A 20,126-nucleotide genomic window follows, 5' to 3' on the forward strand; every position below is an offset into this window, starting at 1 on the left:
AGCGGCGGCAGTGTGCTGGCTGAATTTGCTGGGCTCGTGACGTCGGGGAAGTCGATTGAAGAGTGCCCGCGTACGTTGAATGTTTGCCGTGGGCGGGTTAGGTACCAGATTTCTCAGGATTCTGAAGGTGTGGGCTGTCCTTGTAGGGGGAGAGGGAGGATGAGCTTGGTTGAGTCTGCCGCTGACGTGCTGTGACAGGAAATTGGACGAGATACCTCAGGTATACGACGTGCGAGTGTAGTAACGTCGAGTTGGACTTGGTTACATGGAGAGGTGTCGAGAAGGTCGTTGTGAGAGTGAGGAATCGCTGTAGCATTGGAGAGGGCGATGAGCTAATGCTTGCTTACGTGTGAAGGAAGCGGAATCGGGAAAGAAGTTGTTTCCTGAACCGGGGCCATTCATGCGTGTTTTTGTCGGCGCGTTGAGACATCCTGTCATTTGCGAAGTGGTCGTCTTTTCCGAGAAGATCATGTTGCTTGGAAGTCGTGCCACGGAACGAATCCAGTGACGAATACTGTCAAAAAAGATAGTTGAAGAAGACTGATAATCGAAACGAAGTTGGCCCGTAATTGCGAAAACATCGCAAATTGGGAGTCCAAGGACCGGTAGACTCTACAAATAGTGCATGTGCCCTGAGAATAGCAAGACAATGTTTGAAAGAGTTCGAAGAAGCTCCACGGACAGTTTCTCCTCAATCCAGTTCTCGTCTAGCTCCACCGGTTGTTTGGCAGCAACTTTGGCCGTCCATGTATTCCTCATGGCGACCAATCATACTTGAATGGTCGGGAGCCAAAGTTGGCCCTCACCTTGATGTGCTTCATTGCAATGACTGGGAAAAGGCGACCTTTGACCTGTTGACCATGGAAATCGTGCTCTACATAGGAGAAAGGATTAGCAATCTTCAATCGTATGCATCGAATCTGAAAATCTCCTGGTATGCGCAGAGAAATGCCCTCTGATTATTGCAATCAAGACCTGAATAGCATAGTTCAGCGTGCCACAGGGTGCCGAAATGACAAAGCTTTGGTGATGACACGAACGGAACTGACTCACCAAGTCTTTTTCCATTCTTGGTGAAGAACACAGTGCGCTCGCGAAAATCAATGCCAGCACCGACGACGTCTCCATGGCCGAATTCTTCTTCCCGCTCGAAGTGGTAGGATTTGGAACCAAGTTGGTATATACGCCCGTCACAATGATATGACCATTGTGAGAAAATATTGGAGTCAAGACTTACTTCCCTGCTTTCTTGGGATGTGAAGCGGGAGCAAAAGCCAATAACTATACTAGCCAAGCTTGCTGGGGACCTTTTACTTGACGAGTCAGTCGTTTGCTCGCACGAAGTGAAAGGTGCCTCTCTCTACACACACACGAAGAGCTTTCTTACTTCATAGGGTGATTGCCATCCTCAATTAACACCTCATAATAGTAGCGGGAGATACCAGCAGGCAATGGATGATCGGTGAGGGCAGCGCTCATGCCCCAGAAAAGTGCGTCTGAGTCAAGATATCAGCATATTCCTATCCGTCCTCGCCCAAAGAACTGGACGAATTTTCTCTTACCACAGTTGTCGACGAGGTCCAAGGGAAGCCCATCTTCGGAAATCGTCAATTGTTCGACAGTCTTTGGGTTTATCGCAGCAGGAAAGTACCCAATCCCTGTGTCTTCCATGCTTGATAGCCTGTCAAGGATGCTGGAAGTATCAAAACGCGAAAGTATGTCAACAATGTGCTGTTCCTCTTCTTGAGCTGCCAGAAGCAGCGGTGTCCATCCATGAGCATCGATTTCGTTAACCAGGTTGGATGTGGCCAGATGGCTACACATACTGCCTTCTTTCATCTCGATGGCCATTTCAAGGAGGTCTCGCTTTTGTGTGATATTAGGACTGAGCGGGAGTAGAGAGAGTAGTACACTCTCCCAGCCTGCCCTAAAGTCATCAATTGAGTCCCTCCACCTGCTTATGATCAGGTCGAGGGGTGTGTCCCCAGAATCGTCGACACAATCGAGACGAGCGCCGCTTTTCACCAGGAGCCGAAAGATATTGTCATAACCGTGAAAAGCCGCTGTGTGCAACGGAGTCCTACCCTCTCCATCTTTCTGTGAGCACAACTCACCAGGTTGACCAGACTCAAGCAGCAGTTGAACGTTTGCGACGCAGCCCCAGAATGAGGCTAAATGCAAGGCAGTCTGGTAGAATTGGCCTGTCTGCAACAAGAAACGAGTGTCATTGGCTCTGGCTTTCTGCTGCTCGAGCAGATATTCCAAAATATTACTGGAATCCAATGCGGAAGCAACGTGAAGAGGGCTGTTCCTCCTATTGTCCGCTGCAAGTATGTCGGCACCCTTGTCTACAAGCAGCTTGACAACTGTCGAGTTGGCTCGGCCAACAGCTTCATGGAGTGCTGTGGTTCCCGAGAACTTGATCCTGACATTGACTTCAGCGCCATGGTCAAGTGAAAAACATGCGGTATCGTTATCCCCTCTCATGATTGCATGAATAAGCAAACAGTCGCCGTTTTCGCTTCTGAGGTTGATATCGGCGCCATGGTCGATGAGCAGTTCGGCAATTTCAACGGATGGTGCGAAGTGCAAAGCAGAAACTCCGTTCGAGTCCTGTAAATTCACATCGAATTCTTTTGATGCTAGCAGCAGCCTGCAGAGCTCGGGATCATTGCCCCTCACTGCCTCAAAGAGATAGCTGGAGCTATTCGAACATAACAAAGTCAGGTCTGCGCCATGTTCGATCAGGAGCTGAACTTGATTGATGACATTGACCGTTGGCTGTCTCATGCTTAGCAACACATGCAGAGGTGTGCTTTGATCGCAGAATTCTTGAAGATTGACTTGATCCTGGTCCATTGTGTCAAGAAGGTAGTCAAGGCCAATGTAGTTCCCTCTGCCCATGCATAATACATGCAGTAAGTTGCGGTAGGTCGTGTCAAGTATGTTGATATCTTCTCCATTGTCAACGAGTCGCTGAAGAGTTCCCAGTAGTCCTTCTTGAGCAGCAAAGTGGAGTTTGGCCTGACAACTCCATTTTCGGAAGGCTTTCGAAGACATGAAGTTCTCAATGTCGTCATAAAGCGTAGCCCATTGGACTCCGACGTCTTGATCTGACCGTTCATGTTTCGGCCAGTATTGTTCAGCCATCCGGACGTGGAAGGTCCAATGCGTTAGCTCGTATCGAGGCCCGTCTGCTTCCATGTACATGTAGCTTCTTCCTTTGACATGGGCTTCCTGGAACCGAGGATTATTGAGCGTGCGCAAAATGCTGCATGCCATATGAAGATGACCATATTTCGGCGCAATCTGAAGAGTTTTGCTCAAATCTTCTAATTCTCGTTTCCGACATGCAGGACAATCAGAAAGCGCTTTCGAATAATTGGCATCTTCTAAAATCCAGTCTCTGATTGACTTGTGGTGCAAGCTGACAACATCAGCGTTCGAGTCAAATTTTATAAAATCGCGGAATTCCTTGCTCAGTAACTTCATGGCGACAACCGCTCGATCATTTGTCTGATCCGCGTCTGGACTGGGGCTATCTTCATTACCAGACTCTTCGTGGGAGTCGTAGGAGTCGTAGGACTCATTGGATTCGTCGGATTCGTTGGACTCATAGGACTCGTCGGACTTGTAGGACTCGTCGGATTCGTCGGATTCGTCGGATTCGTCGGATTCGTCGGATTCGTCGGATTCGTCGGATTCATCCCATCTATCGACATGGGATTCTTCTGGTCTTCCTGGTTGTTCTATTTTGTCGAAGTCATTGTATTTTTCTCCAATTTCATCAACGATAGGTGCGGCTTTTATGGCTCCTTCTGCACAAACAAGCCATCTTAAAATGATGCGCAAGTTGATTCGATGTTCGTCTTCCAGTGATTGGTATTGTCTTGCGTAGAGCTGATTCATACCGTGGGGAAGCTGGTGAATGGCCCTGGGAAAATTCGCCATCGACTTTCCACTATTGAGGGTCTGAAGAGCCACCACAGCATCTAATGCTGATTAACATGGAGTAGTTCTTGCATGGGATTCGTCGAAAGGAACTCACATTGAAACATTCCCTCACTCTTCGCCAGGATGACCCTCCTGGCCATCTTCTTGTCTTCCTTCGTGATGGCACTGAAGAGTTTCCGGCCGAGCTGATAGTTCACGAATTTTCTGATATCTTTCTCGTTCATAGACTTGTCGACGTGGACACGGCAGGTGTGGGTTGACAATTCCTTCTCTGCGTCGGCATCAGGGCGGCTCGAAATGAAAAGACTGATGTTCGCTTTGTTTGATGACATATCAATCAATGACTGTAGTAGCCCAGAATCTTCCCGGGACCAGTCTGCACATTCGTCCAAAGCATCGAGAATGACAAAAACCTTCCTCCGAAGACACTCTGTGATGTCAACGAACATGCTGGTCATTGTCGACATCTTGAGGCTGTTGGCCAGCTCGGAGTTGTCCATCTTGGCTCTCGCATGTACAACGTCAGTACAGGTTTTCTTGATGTTCCATTCGTCAGCGGCCCTGGATTTACTTGTCGATTTCAGATTGCCAATTTCATTGAAGAGCTGAAGCAGGAGATGGAGCATGATTTTTTCCCCGTTTTGCTTCGCATCGTTGCCAACTTTGCAGAAGAAAAACAAGACGAGTGGCTTCTCCTCATCCCCTGCCTCAGTGCTCAATTTTTCAATGACAGATGACGTCAAAATTGACTTGCCAGCCCCGGCTGCGCCACTAAGCCACAAAATGCGCTCTTTCGGAGTTGAGGCAGAGACCCAAGCTGTGTAGCTCTCATGCTCGAATATCCACTGGCCGGTGTCGGGACTGCGCTTCTTAATGTTCTCGGCGTGTTGGTCCTGGGGCTGAAAAAGAGCCAGTGCCGTCCCAGTTTGCAACCAATTCAATTTTTTCTGGTACTCTTCATCGATCTTCTTCTTCTCCGTCTCTTCTATTGACTTTGATAGTGCTTCGGAGATCATTCTCATCCCAGAAGCTATTTCTGGAAGCCATAGTTCCTTGATCTCCTTAACATCCAGGCCCGTTTCTTTCACGGCATCTGCAACGACGATTTTGAAGTCTATGTCGACAGTCTCAAGAAGCCAGTCCAGCTGGGATTTGGCCTCATCAACGAGTCCACGAATCTCGCCCGTCTTGCCGAAAACTGCTTTCAGGCTGCGGGTAATTTTAGTGGCAGTTCGCTTCTTGTCATCCTCGGGGAAAAGCTTCTTCGTCTTGACAGAGAACTTGAGAACAGTCTTGTACAGCTGTGGAATTCCTTCTCGTATCTTTCTCCCGATCTTCGAAGTCGCTTTGAAATAACGATGGGCAAGTATGTCACCCACAAAGATAGCATCGGATATGCGATCGAGCGCGCCGGAGAGGAATTCGCACAGCTCCTGATCTTCCAGAAGAAATCGGGTGAGGAGTCTGAAAGTCGTCCATACAATAGATGCAGACTCAGGTGCGAAAGTCATGGTCGAGTCTACCATCTGGCATAGAATGCTGAAGCGTTTCATAATACGGCCGACGTTGAAATCGAAGATTTTCTTGTCCTTGATCTTCAGGACATGGTCTGAATACTCGTTCCGTGCTTGGTTCTGCTGTTTGCCGAGGGATTCCACAACGTCCTCAGGAGAATCTGGATCCAGCCGGGAGTTGAAAAGATGCCAGTCCTCTTCATCCAGCTCCTCTTGGAGCAGCTTTCTTGCTTGTGCCCACAGCTCCAGGATCGCTTTCGCATCCATGGTAGAGATAGTTTTGGGTTTGAAGCCAGAGAGTCCGCAGGTCCATCACCGAAAGTTTTTGCCAGGTAGAATTGTTCCGACCTCAGCCTCGTTGGTGTGATGGGGGCGCGCAACCGCGGCGGCAAATTCCCACCGCGCTTGGGGCCAAAAACCCCTCATTGGACAATAGATGAGCAAGAACACTAGGTGCGGATAAATAACAATCAGCCATGACTGGATAGATTTCGGTGGGCGAGGCGCTTCAGTTGTTCGCTGGCAGCTCCCGCCGGGCCAACAGCGCAACAGTATTGGCTGGAAAATGCTAATATGCAGTGAGAAAGACGCGTTGTAGTCAACTGGATTGCATTCGCCTGCAATGTACGCCGAGGCTGCATCAGAAACATCAAAAGCGAACGGCCGCACAATCTCTGAGTTTTGATGAATGGTGCATGACGGGAGACGGGACTGGAGGTGATGGGTTCGGTTGGCAATGACGTAGGGCGTGAAGGTGTGGACCCTGAGCCTCGGAAGCTTCCTTCATGTTGGGAGGTACACCGATGAACCGCAATCACCTAAGACGACTATTCTGCGACGAGTATTGACATGTCGCCCGCATCGACGGGGACGCGCATGGCAATTCTGGTCGCAGGAGCAACATCTTTCGGAGCATTCATCGTGTCCATGGCTTCTTTCTCAGAGTTTCGCGTGCTCCTTGCACGTCTTCTGGGCATCGATTCCCCCGGTGGCATCTGGCGCCTGGTGGCTCTAGTATCTGTCTTCCTCAACCTCAAGACGCTGCCGTTTGTCTGGCACGTAAGTCGTTCGCCTCCAGACTCTTCTTCTTGTCATGGCTAACACAACGGACTGGACAGATCCGGCTCTTCCGCGCTCTTGTATACCACCTGTACTGGCAACCAACGCCTCTGCCTCCACGCGCCCTCTTCCAGCCGCTCATCACCTCGACGAGGACGCCAATCACCGAATGCGACTACAACCTCCACAAGTCCAACAGCACGTACTTCAGCGACCTTGACATCAGCCGCTCACACTTCGTGTCCGCCCTGCTCCGCAGCGGGATCCGCCGCCTCTCGTCCAAGAAAACCCCACAAGACAGCGCGCCAGGAACCGAACATGTCAAGGGAGCCTTCAGCATCGCGCTGGGCGGCATAACCTGCCACTTCAAGCGCGAAGTCAAGCCGTACGCGCGCTTCGAAATCTGGACAAGGCTGCTGGCGTGGGATCACAAGTGGCTTTACCTCGTGTCTCACATGGTCCGGCCGGGTGTCGCGAAACCTAGCTCCTTCACGCTGCAGCCGTGGAAGAAGCCTGGTGCACAAGGTCGACGCTTGGAAGCGCTGAGCCAGGAAGAGCAGGACCAGATGCGGGAGAAACTTAAGGGTGCCATCTACGCAACGAGTATCGCCAAGTATGTGGTGAAAAAGGGCCGCTGGACCGTGGCCCCGGAGCTGGTACTGAGGAACTCCGGTCTCTTACCCGAGAAGAAGGATGACCCGGCAGCCAGTGATCACGAGCTCAAGACTGCTGAGGAGAAGCAAGATGCAGACAACGTCCTGGAAGACTCCGCACTTCCCGCAGACGCCAACGCCAACGCCGGAGAGTGGGCGTGGGAGCACGTTGAGGCTGAACGCCAGAGGGGACTCAAGCTTGCGGAGCATTTTGCGGCTCTGGATGGTCTTCACGACGAATTCGCGCTCAAGGTCGATGATGCCCTTGGTGAATTTTCGGACATGGTCACGCCTTTCTGGTGAAAGATTGCTGTTGTGTCCATTTGATTTGTTTTGATCTCCTTTCCAGCATGATACCTTGTAGAACAATCTTAATTCTCTGTGCGAGAGATTTCGCCTGGATCCTATCGAAGACTCCCAAGTATTACAAGTACGGAAAGCTTGAAATTTATCACTAGACAGCTAGAGCATGCGAATCGTTCCAGTCACTTTAATTTCGGTTTTTTTTTTTTTTTTTTTTTTTTTTTTTTTTTTGGGGGGGGGGGGGGGGGGGGGGGGGGAGCTTGAATGCTCCTCAACCTCAACAACAACCTGCTAAGGCACACGAGCGCCTCCCGTCCGCCCCCTTGTCCAGTCAATTAAGAGAAAGATGTATGTGCATCGATTCAATCTATCCACGGCATCCATCCGCGTTTGTGTCTGTGTCTGTCTGTGCACTCGTGCAAAACGATAGGCAAGAAGAGGACAACCAAAGAAGAATGCCGCTCCGGCGTTGCTGACAACAGCCAGAACCAAAGACCCCAAAGATCCTAAAAGGAATGATGGAAACGAGTTCGAAGAAGAGGAAGACGCCTGAACTAATGACGATTAATGCCCGTCGGTCGGTCCCCTACGTTGGTCAAATCAAGGAAGAATGCGGAACACCCAAAACCCCGCCAACGTCCGTCCGTCTATGACGAGCCTAGTACTTAGTCCCTCGAGCCCATAGAGAGAGCCCGCACTCTGGAAAGCCAAAAACCCAAGCAAAAAGCACAGTCCAATGAAAAATTTGCCAATGAAAAACGCCAAACCCCTCATGATGAAGAAACTCCATCCAAGCATCAAAGTGTCTTGCGTCAGTGCTCGTTGCAAATGGTTGCTTTCAAATCTCTTCATGACTAAGGCCCAGTCTTTGAAAATCTTAATGCATCTCACGACCAACGGCCCTCGCTCTCCCCGAAGAGCTCGCCGGCTTCGCGACAGTACTTACTCTGTCCAGCACCTTGGGTGCCGACTTCGCTGCCCCAGCAGACGATTAAGGCATCTAGAATGCCACCGAGCACACCCTCCATTGCTCCGAGCACACCCCATCCAATGGCAGCTGCCACCAAGCCGACGACGTAGGCGTACAGACTTCCGCGATGACTTGACCCTGACAGCTCGAGAGCTCGAGCTGTGGAAACCCAGCCACCGAAACCCAATGCGAGCGACATGACGAAGCGCGTGGCGTGCAGGATGAGCTTTGAGAGCCGGTAGGGGACGAGTTCGTGACCAGAAGGCGATGAGAATGACCGTGGCGTCAGTGTCGTTGTAGGCGAGGACTTTGATACAAAGGACAATTGGCCAAGACCGTGGGCGGCTTGACGCAGGTCCATCGAGTGGATAGAGGCGTAGGTGAGAGTAAGTGGGTTGGTCAGGGTGACCACAGAAGACGGGATCACTTGGTAAACGCAAAAGCTGATGAAGGCAGCGAAACGGCGAGGAAGAACGATGAGGGGAAGGCGGAGGGCCAGCGCCAGGAAAGTTGATAGACAGATTGTTCCGAACATGGGCCCAGTTGCATGCCAAAATGAGGCGTGGACTACCTCGTGGCTCGTCGGCTTTGGGACTGCGTAGCGGTGGAAATACCATTGACTGACGGTGGCTGATGTCAAGGAGCGTTGTATTCCGGAGATGACGCCAAGGGACCAGAGATAGAAGAGGATGTAGAAAATGCCGAGCCACCAGGTGCTCAAGTCCACAGCCCATAGACTGACCTTTCCATCACGTCGTTTAAAGTGGCCTTCAAGGAACAGTCGGGCGAAGATACCGATCCAGACCCAGGTCCAGACCACGGTTGCGGTCAGGACACCTAAGCCAACCAAGAGCAGCGCTGGACATGCACCCAATACTCGGCTCGCAAGCTCGAGAATCCTAGAGGCTTTGTCGATTGAGCGGCGTCCCTGGTATACTGTGTATATCCAGATTGTGGCGCAAATCCCGGGAATGAGAGATAGCCAGCGCATGGCTTTGTCCTGGACACTGTGCCCGTGCCAGGCCCCTTTGTAGCTTGAGATCATTGGGTAGAGAAAGAAGGATATCAAAATGATGGGAACCCCAACCATGATCAGTCGGACGAGAGGTCGCACGAAGTAGGCCAGGCAAGCTAACCAAAGCGCTGCCACCACGATGGACACAAGAGTGTAGGCGGATAGGAGGTGGAACGAAGAGTGTAATGTGCTGTACACGGTATCTCCGAGCGGATTCTTCTTGTCTGGCGCCGAAGTGTGCATCCATACCAGCACCGCCGTTCCAAAGTAGGCGGCTGCTGCAATGACGAAGATGAATGACCAGAAACTATCGTGCTTTTCGGGTTGCTCTTCGGGGATGACAGTGACGGTTGTCTCGCGATCAGGACTTATCGGCCTTCTAGTATTTCCCAGTAGCGCTTCTTCGTCTGTTTCCAGCGGAATGGGCAACGCATTCTGCAGAGGATTCCTCGGTGGTTGGATCCCGGGAGTCCTCCGAAAGTTGTGATATGAAGGCGGTGGACCCATGTCATCATCCGATAGGTCCTCCTGGTGCTCGTCTGCGCTATCTTTTTCCGTCGATGCCAACTCCACATCCACCATCCGCCCTTTCCCTTTACTGCTTGGAGCGCTGACATCCGAGGCACCGACACTACGACCTCTTCCATCCCCTTCGTCGATGGGTTGGATATTGGGGTCTCTGCCGCGACTTGTAATCCTGCCACCCCTCCAAGAGCTTCTAATGCCTCTGCTAAAGGCGGGTCCGCTGCCGTCATCTTCATCCCCATGACTTTTGTTTATGGATCTGTCTCCCTCCCCGTCGGTTTCGGATGATTCTGTGAGATGGCTGCCGCCGAATTGCCTGCGCGACTTTTGTAAAGCGTAAAAGTCGGCTACCTCGCGCTCGTGCTCCTCACCGTCGTCCTCTTCCCGAAAGTCATCGGTTGCGCTGTAAAAGAGAGGTGCCGGGGCGGCTGACGTTCTCGAGGCAAACGGAAATCGCGACATCTGAGAGCCGCTGGGGCCATAGGGATTGGGCATGGTTGGCTTTTGCAAGTAGGATCGAGAGCTTTGGTGCCTCGAGGCTCCGGGGCCTTGTCCTCGGGAATGGCGAGCGGAGCGAGTGCGGGACTGGGTGTCTGCGTTGTCCTGGGCGCCGAGAAGACGCGACTGGGACTGTGCGAGGAAACGGGAGGCATCTGTAGATATTGGGTGAGCTTGGGTTAGTCACGCGAGTTCAAAGGACGAGCCGGTGAGACATGACCAGTCACGAGCTGGCGAGGGCAGCAGCATGTGGTTGCGGGAGTGACCTACATTCGGAGAACATGATGGGTTGCGCGGCCGGGTAGGCGCTCGAGTGGCCGTTGCAGGTGGAGGAGATGGCAAGGGATACGGGTCGTGGTGTTGAGGCTAAGAAGTGCGAGGTGAGGCAGCGAGCCTAGCGGGCGGTGAATGGGCCGGCGGGGAGTGATGAAGCAACGAGGGGACCGGCTGCAGCCGTTGGCAGCGGGCCACGACGGCCTACCGTGGCGTGGGATCAATGGACCGGACTGCGTGATGGTCGAGGGCTCTGACCGAGACGTGTTTGTGGCGTTGAAGGAGCGAGGACTGATAACAATACCTCGAGGTGAGTAGATGGAGAGGTCGAGGTCAGGGAAGGCTCCGGCCGAAGTTCAGGCAATCGCTTCGACCCCAGATCCTCGCCCGGGACGTCATCACCGCAATCAACTACCTAATCAGCCAGATCAACTCAACACAACGCCCGACCCGCACGTCCTCGACCAGCGCTCCCTGTCACAGTACAGCATCGACTCCGCAGCGCTGCTGTGCCCCTCTACACTGTCCTGCGCCCTGGCCATCTTGCTACCGTGCGCTTCTACTCACCTCTGCTTCTCTTCCGCTGCTGTCGTCGCCCTCCGCTTGATCATTGACGCCTTTTCTTTGTCCTTGGGCAAACCACCGCTACTGTATCCACCCTTGAACCTATTTTTGGTCGACCCGACCTTTCTGCCCTACCGCCCAGCCCTCCCTCCACTTCTCCATAAATGTCGCAAGAGTGGCACTACATTGCAAAGATAGTATCGTTGGGCGACTCTGGATGCGGCAAATCGAGCGTGAGAAGAAATCAACTTGCCCCGGCCGTCCAAACATTCTGCTAAATCTGCATAGCTAACGGTCCGCCTGTGCGAAGGCCGCTTCTCACCGCATCATGATGTGACCATCGGCGTTGAATTCGGATCGCGCATCGTGCCCGTCGGCCCCCCGGCATCACAGGCGCTCGGCATCAACGATCCCAACAAAGCCCCGACTGCAGACCAGCACGTAGCGACCGCCAAGAAAGCTGCAGCGCAACCACAAAAGTACATGAAGCTTTCGTTGTGGGACACGGCTGGCCAGGAAACGTACAAGTCCATCACGCGATCATATTTCCGTGGCGCCAGCGGCGCTCTCCTCGTCTTCGACATTTCGCGCCGCTCCACCTTCCAAAGTGCCACTTCCTGGCTGCAAGACTTGCGGCAAATCGCAGAGGAGAACATCGTCGTCGTGCTTGTCGGTAACAAGGCCGACCTGGCGCCCTCCAGCACCGTGGCGCCAGCTTCAGGAAGCGACGGAGCAGAGCATCCGCATGCCCACCAGGACAACAAGAGGCAAGTGACGCGCGAGGAAGCCGAGGAATGGTGCCGCCAAAACAGAGTCATGGAATACGTTGAGACGTCTGCCAAAAGTGGGGAGAACGTCGAGCGCGCGTTCCTCGAGGTCGCTGAGCGCATCTATCAAAACATCGAGGCCGGCAAGTACGACCTCAACGACCGGAGATCAGGTGTCAAGAGTGCAAACGCGGGTGGCGGTAACACGGCGAGGACCGTCAACCTGGGCATGAACGACGTGGCGGCTGCGAACGGAATGAACCGAGGAGGTGGATGTTGTTAGGGAGCAGACGGCAGACTCAGCACTCTCTGTACCAGAGTGCGAGGAACTGGAGGAGAACGGCATACCCTTGGACAGGCGTCATTTTAGACATGGGGCGGCGCAAAATTTCGTGGGCTCTCGCACTTTGGCTGTTAATGTTCCATCTTCCCACATATGCACATTGAACTTTCTTGCTGCTAATTCAACAATCCTATAGCTTCTGTGCATAGAATGATGACATTTCATTTGTGAGTATGTCAAACCCACGCACACGCAATTGGTGGTTCTATTATGCCCATCAAGCCTCTGATTTGACTCTAATACAAAGCAGGAGCTTGTGCAGATGCCATAGTCGCCGAGTCAGGATGACCTATAGCTCGTGTCATCGTAGCTCATTCTGTAGCGAGGTCATTCCATCATTGTCCTGGGCGTTGCCGGTCCTGCCGCAGACCAACAACCTTTCAACCATTCCAGCTCCCACGATCCGCACCTAACTTGTTCACACTTTTGATTAAAAAATGATTGCGTACCGTGGTCTTGATGCACGGTGAGCACAAGTACCAGCTGGACGAGGTACATCATTGTTCCTGTTGGAGATTCTTTTGCCGAACGATAGCGTCGTGTGTTGCCATGTCCTGCCCACCAGTCTTGGGATCGATAAATGTCAAATCCTCGAGGCTGGGCTCCTCGCTGACACCCCGCGTAGCATTTAGAAGACGGAACAATTCAGCATTGGTTCTGATGTGGCCGCTGCTTTGCTTGCGCGGGGCACGAGAACGGGCGGGGCCAGGATTTCGCTCGCGAGGGACCGGCTTTGAACGCTGGAATATGGATTTGGGTTGAGGAGGCTGCACTACGGGAGCCCCGTCTTTGCCTTCCTTCGCTGACGTTGATTGAGACAGTGGAATCATCTTGGCGATTGGTCTCGGTTTGGGAGGAGGTGGATTATGAGGAAGATCGCTGTTGGTGACGAAAAGGCTCGAGGAAGGCGTGGAAGGACGAGACTCTTTCAGATCTGAGACTGGAATGTCCGTTGTCTTATCCCGCAAACGTGGCTGTCTGGATATAGACTTTACAAGGGGTATGTCATCATCAGAAGATTCGTCCAGCACGACTGGTCGTTTTGACTGACGTCCTTTGGTTGGATGATGGGTTCCACTGGGAGAGGCATCGAGTTTTCTTTTCTCTGGGACATTTATCGCACGCTTGGCTTTGGCAGCCTTCGCGTCGGCCCTCTTTTTGCGCCGCTCCTCTTTTCGTCGTTCTGCCGCAAGCTGACGCTCGTACTGGTCCCTCTCCCATGCGTCAAGATCAAAAGGAGGAGTCTTGCCGAGCCTCTCATTCTGGAGTCGCTCTTTCCACAGCTCTTTGACTGCCTGCTCACTCAGAAAGCTCGAAACCGGCTCCCAGGTGTTCCTTTTAAAGTTAATTTGCAGGCTTGAGATGGGAAGATGGCTCAGCTTACCTATGCTCTGGGTAGCCTTCCCAACGCACCAGATACTCATAATCACCGTCGCCGTCCGGCCTTCGGGCAACGACGCAATCGACAATGTAATCCTCGGCAGGTTCACTTTCCACCGTGGAGGCGAGTGAAATGTCCGAACATTCAGACGTGTCGTCGCGCCATGTCGACGGCATGTTGGAGAGGCGGAGTGCTTGGGCGGCAAGATTGTTGACGACGCGTCGACGACGCGTCGAAGCCGTTGGTAAATTGGGAGAGAGTGAAACAATGGCTGGATGGCGATGGATGTCCGAAAAGGTCGCGAACGCACAGGAGGCGTCTATTTGTGTTGGAAGACCAGAGCAGGACGTTGTCAAAGACGAGCGGAAGAAACGGAAAGAAGAGTCAAGGTGCTGGACAAAGTCTCAGTCAAGTGACTTTGCACTCTGTATAAGTTCCTGCCTCTGGAATTGTAGAGCGAGTGGTTGTATTAAAGGCGCGACGTGCGCGGGGCCACGGGGACAAAAGCAGCGGCTGGGTGCACCAGCAGACGCGCGCAAATGGGTCCCAGAGGCAGTCCGTAGTCGTCCTGTAGGTAGGTATTGTACTTGTCGGTAGGCGCTTAGGTGATTTGCGAAAAACGAATGTACGTGCTCGACATGGTCCATTCGGTGTTTCTCTTTGCTTTTTCCCCCACGAAGATACCTAGGTAGCAGCCCAACCCACATGGTTTAGAGATCTTGTCGGACTACACTGCCATGTATATAATTGACAGCACCATCCGGATTCTCGGATTTAAACAGTAAAAATGCCATGACGTGGAAAGGTAATATTAAACTACAGCATTATCTAGGGAGAGCAGCGAGTCAGGCATGTGCTGCCTGTTGGTTCCAAGCAGAACCAACAGCCCGAGGGAATACGACGAGCTTGAGGCCCGAGCTTCAAGGCGGTGAATGCACAGTGGTGACGCCGCCTGTCACGTGTCTCTGCAGCACCTTAGACCGCCCCGGACAAGGTCGCATTAGCCAACGAGGAGGCCACCATACATCCCACCAGTCCAACTGCTCCACACCTCGACAAAGTCCGTCAAGCTTGACTGCTCCCCTTCCCCTGGCCTGCTTTCTGTTGCCGTCATCTGTGTCCCACCACTTTTTTTCCCGCTACGTTTGCGACTCCTCCACCTTCCACTCCGCGCGCTGCCATCTGTCTCGACCCGACTCCGCAACAATGGCCAACGACGAGTACGATGTGAGCATCCCCTTCTCCTGCCTTGCCCGCTGACTTGTTGTCCACTCACGCTGACATTCATTCCGCTGTAGTTCCTTTTCAAAGGTTCTTTGCCCGCAGTCCCTGATCCTCCGATCCCCCGCTCACCGCCATCTCAGTTGTCCTCATAGGAGATTCGGGTGTTGGTAAATCGAACCTTTTGAGCCGCTTCACCCGCAACGAATTCAACCTCGACTCCAAGTCCACGATCGGCGTCGAATTCGCCACACGCTCAATCCAGGTTGACGCCAAAACCATCAAGGCTCAGATCTGGGATACTGCTGGTCAGGAGCGTTACAGGGCCATCACTTCGGCATACTACAGAGGCGCTGTCGGAGCACTGCTCGTCTACGACATCAGCAAGCACCAGACTTACGAGAATGTGACGAGGTGGCTGAAGGAGCTCAGAGACCATGCCGACTCCAACATTGTCATCATGCTTGTCGGAAACAAGAGCGATCTGCGACACTTGAGGGCGGTGCCCACCGAGGAAGCGAAGCAGTTTGCCAGTGCGCAACCTACCAAATTCTCAGGCATGCACTTGCCAGGACGACGCCATGCTGACAGGATTCACTAGGCGAGAACAACCTTTCCTTCATCGAGACGTCTGCTCTGGACGCAAGCAACGTCGAGCTGGCCTTCCAGAACATCTTGACTGGTAAGCTACTCTGCGTGGCCTCGATCCCCGTTGAGGATCGTGGTTTCGATCTCGCTAGCAATGGTCACATTGCGGCATTGATGGATCGATTCCACGACCGAGGATTCCGTCTCGCATATTTCCAATGATGCTGACGGGACTACAGAAATCTACCGCATCGTCTCGAGCAAGGCATTGGACCAGGGCGAGTCGGCCCAGAACCCGATCGGACGGGAGCGCACAACGCTGGAGATTTCCAATTCCGCGGACCAAGAGAAGCAAGCGGGCAAGTGTTGCTAAGGCCTCACTACTTTCGATTCGCTGCATACACAGTTCCTGAACTTTGTGCGACCAACGGGGCGACCTGGCGTCATGAAGAGGGGGTTCGAGCCGCGCTTTGGCATCCGATCGCCCATCGATAAGAAGTCTTCTCGCAATCTCCGGTTCCTGTTTTTTCCTGCTCAACTTTCATGACTTGACGGTGGGATCAGCACGGGGATTTGTTATGATTCCCTCTACCACGGGGAAGGGTAAAGTTCATGGTCGTATGCTCATGAGCTCATGACTACGACTTCAAATTCAGATGCGGTATTGGATGACTCTAGATTGACTTTAATGATTATGCACTTTATTTCTGCTGGAGTCTGCGTCCTTCAGTAGCTCGATTTTCGGATTATGGGTTCGGCTTTCACTAGTTTGTAACGCATCTACGTCCCTCGTCTCAGTGTTCACGGCAATTTTGGTCTGTCTCGAGAGAGGTACGTCCTCGGTTTGTGAAATCGAATGTTATATTAACTTCGGCTATAATTCATGACAATTCTTGAGGGCAAACTCTCAACGTCCCTGTTTTATGATCTGTGTTTACATACCCTGATTTCTGAAACCTGCAAACTACTAAAGATTGCTCTTACGCAGAGTCAGAAGGCGAGAAGTTTTGCTGACCTATCCTACGCCATCTTGACTAGAGGTTGTACAGTATGTTGTAGGATTTTAGGGTTTGGCAATAAAAGGCTCGAGAGCATACGCTAACTGCACAGCTCGTTGTCCTGCCAAATACTAAGCACTCTGTGTCCGCATGAATTAGGCTGCATGTCTTTCGTAAGAGTACGCTTTGAACCGAAGGCATCAAACAGTCGCATTCTACGTCACCGTGCTGTCTCGACACGCGACTTGAAGAATGGTGACACGCCTCTTCCATCAACGGAAAGAGATCTCACGATGCCCAAGTCTTGGTGGCTCGCGAGACCAAACCACCAGCAGATCACCAAACGTTGAGATGACGCAGGAGCTAGGTAGTAACAGCAAATTGAAGGAAGGTCTCACCGAACGGCCATGACTATTGTGGCTGCTGTGGCTGGAGAAGGGCTGTACGAGTTCAGGGTCCACCCAGTTGGGATGAGCGCCCGGCCCGCTCTTCCCCGGCCCCGACGTGCGATTCTTAGATTCTTCACTTCAGGAAAAGTTCTCAACGCGCATTCCAACCCTATACTCACCGGACCTGTATCGCCATGGTTCTCTCCCGTACATTGAGCCGCTCTCTGCGCGCTCGCGACGACGATTCCGCTTCCGAACCTTATTCCGATGAGCTTGAAGCCAGTTCGCCGTCCGTGTTGGACACGGGTGAAGGCGGCGACATTGGCACAGACCCCGACTCTGGTTCAGAAGACGATGATGATGCGGACGGAGAAATCCACCAAGATGAAGATGTGCAAGAGCAGCTGAGCAAAATCTCGTTCGGAACACTGGCAAAGGCACAAAACAGTCTGCAGAAGGACGGCAACAGCAGGAAACGCAAACGAGGCTCAGAAAATACTGCGGACCAGGAAGACAAGCTGCGGGGTCTGCACGAGCGTCTACGACAACTGAAGAAGATGAAGGGCAGCACCAATGACGACGTCGAGGCTCCCAAAAAGTCGAGCAAGCGGGAGGCAAAAAAATCAGACTCTGACAATGGCTCTGAAAGCTCCGAATCTGAAGAAGAAGCGTCCTCGAAGAAGCGCAAATCCAAGAATGCGCCAGCTGTCATGTCTAGCAAGAAACCCGTCAGTCGCAAACGAGAAGTCGTCCCCACAAAGAAGCGCGTGGCCCGGGACCCACGTTTTGACAAGATGTCCGGCCCTCTGGATGAACACAAAGTAAAGCAGAAATACGCATTCCTGGACCAGTACCGCGATTCGGAAATGGCTGAATTGAAGGCTACCATCAAGAAGACAAAGAATGAGGAGGACAAGGAGATTCTGAAGCGAAAGCTGCTAAGCATGGAGAGTCAGAAGAAAGCCAGAGAAGCAAAGGAGAGACAAGATAAGGTTGTTCGCGAACACAAGAAGGGTCAGAAGGACGCAATCAAGCAGGGCAAGACGCCTTACTACCTCAAGAAATGTGAGCAACCCGACTTTACACTCAGAAAAGCAAACGCTAATCCAACAATTCACAGCCGAGGCAAAGAAGCTGGCCCTTGTCGACAAGTTCAAGGACATGAAGGGCAAGGATCGGGAGAAGTTGATGGAGAGGCGGCGGAAGAAGGCTGCTGGAAAGGAGCGCAAGAAGATGCCAGCTGCACGGAGAACGGCCGAAGAGTGACGGGACCTCTTTCTCAGACACTTTGTTTGAGTGGTCCATTCTATACAAGGCGAAGGTGCCTGCTGGACTATTTCTCCAATAGGACTCTTCTACCTTGGCTCTGTATGCCAAACCAAGAATTCTGCGCGTCGACCGCTTTGTTGTCTTGGGGCAGTCACAGTTGCTCCTTATAGTTGTCGCTGAGAGCTTTCCTGTCTGTCTTTCTATGCTCTAACTTGAAGTTAAACCACAAGGTAGGGTGCAAATTGACCAAATGACCAGAATCATTCTCTGTATTTACCAGGAGCCACTACGGACAGGCAGGATGGGACCGCGGTGCCATATCCATAGAGAGCACAAAGAGCCTCTCAACACCAGGACAATGAACCCGCCAGATTGCTCCATTTGGAGGCGTTTTGATCACGTTCGAGATCTCCTTGGCCGTGTCCGCTGAGTCCTTTGTCCTTGTCCATGATACCCAGGTGGCTCGCTGACTGCGTTTCACGAGATTTTGCACTCACCTCTTCGCCTCGTCAGTCCCAAGGCAACGCAATGACTCGAGCAGCGCAGATGTTTACAGCGGCCATCGGAGGCCTTTTGATCCTGGCCATGGGCACCAATAGTCAGACCATGTCGCAAACCATTTCGGCCACTGGAACAAGCGCTTCTGTCACCAGGTCCTCAGCTTCTGGTCAAGTCGTGTCCGTCACAAGGGCCGGAGCACCATCAGCTACCAACTCGGCCGTTACGACGCACACTATTCTGGTAGGCAAATTAGATCACAAGTTCGAACCAGACGTCGTGCAAGCTCCTGTTGGCGACATCATACAATTCCAATTCTACCCGGTAAACCACTCGATTGTCCGCGCCGAGTACGGATACCCATGCGTTCCTTACGAGATGACGGGTGTGGGTAAAGTTGGCTTTTACTCTGGCTTCCGGCCGGTTGATGCTATCCTCGACGATGTAAGTGTCCAGCAAGTGGCGCGCTGGTGCTTGCGGCTGATCTGTAATAGCCACCCATATACAGGGTCCGGATCAACGACACTTTACCAATTTTTTTCTATTGCTCAGCTCCGGGAAGTTGTATAAATTACCAGATGGTTGGAGTGGTAAATCCTGTAAGTTGGCACCGAGTCTTGGTACCCCGACCAGCAAGTGCTGATTTGAACAGAACAAGACAAGCTCGTTGCAAGTTCAGAAAAACAGAGCTGGCGACAGTTCGTATGCACTTAGCCCTGGTGAAGACTTTCCCTCGGAAGCCGACTCGACGTCAGTCATGGGCTCGAACCCCACAAGCACTGGTTCCCCGACATCCAGCGATGACAGTGGAGGCCTTTCCGGAGGAGCCATAGGTGGCCTAGTGGTTGGAGCTATAGCGGTGGTGGCACTCATAGGAGCGCTCTTCTTCTTTTTTGGGCGCAACAAGTCTCTCAAGCAGGGGGTGGCGCTCAAGTCGCCAGTTGCCAGTCCCCAGACATACCAAAGTCCAGGAGGGGCCTTCTTTGCGGGAGGGGACGGCTACACTTCAGCAGTGCCGCCTATATACTCCCCGGTCGACTACAGCACGATACAGTCTCCAGTGGGCGGCTTCAGGGGGAACTTCCATGAGGTCGGACTTTACCAGACAGGGTTCGTGGATGAGGCCAGCAATGTCGGACATGGGCTAATCAGAGACAGGAACGAGCTGGCATCCAGCGCCAGCCCACCACCGCCTACGCAGACACGAAGCCACAGCCAGAAGAAGCCGAGCGTGCACGAAATGGCCGGGTAGGGCTCAGGGTGAGGGCGGCGGAGGTCCGGAAGTGGGTTGTGGAGCCGACAGGGAGGTGAATAGAGGAAGTTTTGGGGGACAGCTTGTCATGT

General features: G+C 52.6%; 8 protein-coding genes across 8 annotated transcripts; 5 read left to right on the forward strand and 3 right to left on the reverse strand.

Moving 5' to 3' along the window:
* Positions 1-1,383: 1,383 nt before the first annotated feature.
* On the reverse strand, positions 1,384-5,735 carry IWZ02DRAFT_494031 (uncharacterized protein; the record flags this gene model as incomplete). The annotated part of the gene is made up of 4 exons (XM_066769986.1): positions 1,384-1,496; positions 1,563-1,922; positions 2,115-3,992; positions 4,049-5,735. 4 exons carry the CDS (start codon positions 5,733-5,735, stop codon positions 1,384-1,386), a joined length of 4,038 nt encoding a protein of 1,345 aa, XP_066619121.1.
* A 609-nt stretch (positions 5,736-6,344) lies between these two features.
* IWZ02DRAFT_384893 (uncharacterized protein) lies at positions 6,345-7,483 on the forward strand (the record flags this gene model as incomplete). The annotated part of the gene is made up of 2 exons (XM_066765366.1): positions 6,345-6,527; positions 6,587-7,483. 2 exons carry the CDS (start codon positions 6,345-6,347, stop codon positions 7,481-7,483), a joined length of 1,080 nt encoding a protein of 359 aa, XP_066619122.1.
* Positions 7,484-8,164: 681 nt separating this feature from the next.
* IWZ02DRAFT_91432 (uncharacterized protein) lies at positions 8,165-10,928 on the reverse strand. The gene is made up of 2 exons (XM_066771409.1): positions 10,762-10,928; positions 8,165-10,646 (listed from the first exon to the last, which is right to left on the reverse strand). Exons 1-2 carry the CDS (start codon positions 10,772-10,774, stop codon positions 8,371-8,373), a joined length of 2,289 nt encoding a protein of 762 aa, XP_066619123.1. The 5' UTR covers positions 10,775-10,928; the 3' UTR covers positions 8,165-8,370.
* Positions 10,929-11,093: 165 nt separating this feature from the next.
* IWZ02DRAFT_91393 (P-loop containing nucleoside triphosphate hydrolase protein) lies at positions 11,094-12,696 on the forward strand. Its single transcript, XM_066771408.1, has 3 exons — positions 11,094-11,561; positions 11,617-12,609; positions 12,689-12,696. Exons 1-2 carry the CDS (start codon positions 11,493-11,495, stop codon positions 12,376-12,378), a joined length of 831 nt encoding a protein of 276 aa, XP_066619124.1. The 5' UTR covers positions 11,094-11,492; the 3' UTR covers positions 12,379-12,609; positions 12,689-12,696.
* A 239-nt stretch (positions 12,697-12,935) lies between these two features.
* IWZ02DRAFT_494035 (uncharacterized protein) lies at positions 12,936-13,995 on the reverse strand (the record flags this gene model as incomplete). Its single annotated transcript, XM_066769987.1, has 2 exons — positions 12,936-13,773; positions 13,823-13,995. The coding sequence occupies 2 exons, from the start codon at positions 13,993-13,995 to the stop codon at positions 12,936-12,938; spliced, it is 1,011 nt and encodes a 336-aa protein (XP_066619125.1).
* Positions 13,996-14,813: 818 nt separating this feature from the next.
* On the forward strand, positions 14,814-16,332 carry IWZ02DRAFT_91452 (ras-related protein rab-like protein-11B). The gene is made up of 5 exons (XM_066771410.1): positions 14,814-15,046; positions 15,118-15,130; positions 15,184-15,573; positions 15,642-15,722; positions 15,868-16,332. The coding sequence occupies exons 1-5, from the start codon at positions 15,026-15,028 to the stop codon at positions 15,999-16,001; spliced, it is 639 nt and encodes a 212-aa protein (XP_066619126.1). The 5' UTR covers positions 14,814-15,025; the 3' UTR covers positions 16,002-16,332.
* Positions 16,333-17,209: 877 nt separating this feature from the next.
* On the forward strand, positions 17,210-18,281 carry IWZ02DRAFT_436609 (uncharacterized protein; the record flags this gene model as incomplete). Its single annotated transcript, XM_066766545.1, has 2 exons — positions 17,210-18,080; positions 18,136-18,281. The coding sequence occupies 2 exons, from the start codon at positions 17,210-17,212 to the stop codon at positions 18,279-18,281; spliced, it is 1,017 nt and encodes a 338-aa protein (XP_066619127.1).
* A 690-nt stretch (positions 18,282-18,971) lies between these two features.
* Positions 18,972-19,653, forward strand: IWZ02DRAFT_353981 (uncharacterized protein; the record flags this gene model as incomplete). Its single annotated transcript, XM_066764271.1, has 3 exons — positions 18,972-19,226; positions 19,277-19,381; positions 19,435-19,653. Coding segments are annotated over 3 exons (579 nt in total), but the record flags the coding sequence as incomplete, so codon positions are not given.
* Between the last annotated feature and the right edge of the window lie 473 nt (positions 19,654-20,126).

This window comes from Phyllosticta citriasiana, assembly GCF_038021145.1.
Source record: "Phyllosticta citriasiana strain CBS 120426 chromosome Unknown IWZ02scaffold_15, whole genome shotgun sequence".
NCBI classification, from domain to species: Eukaryota; Fungi; Ascomycota; class Dothideomycetes; order Botryosphaeriales; family Phyllostictaceae; genus Phyllosticta; species Phyllosticta citriasiana.

Bases quoted from the DNA above. Each gene is read 5' to 3' on its own strand.
- IWZ02DRAFT_91452 (XM_066771410.1), top strand. From the start codon at position 15,026: ATGGCCAACGACGAGTACGAT. The intron at 15,574-15,641 runs GTGCGCAACCTA...AGGATTCACTAG, and splicing joins GGAAGCGAAGCAGTTTGCCA to GCGAGAACAACCTTTCCTTC. The intron at 15,723-15,867 runs GTAAGCTACTCT...ACGGGACTACAG, and splicing joins CTTCCAGAACATCTTGACTG to AAATCTACCGCATCGTCTCG.
- IWZ02DRAFT_91393 (XM_066771408.1), top strand. From the start codon at position 11,493: ATGTCGCAAGAGTGGCACTACATTGCAAAGATAGTATCGTTGGGCGAC. The intron at 11,562-11,616 runs GTGAGAAGAAAT...AAATCTGCATAG, and splicing joins CTGGATGCGGCAAATCGAGC to CTAACGGTCCGCCTGTGCGA.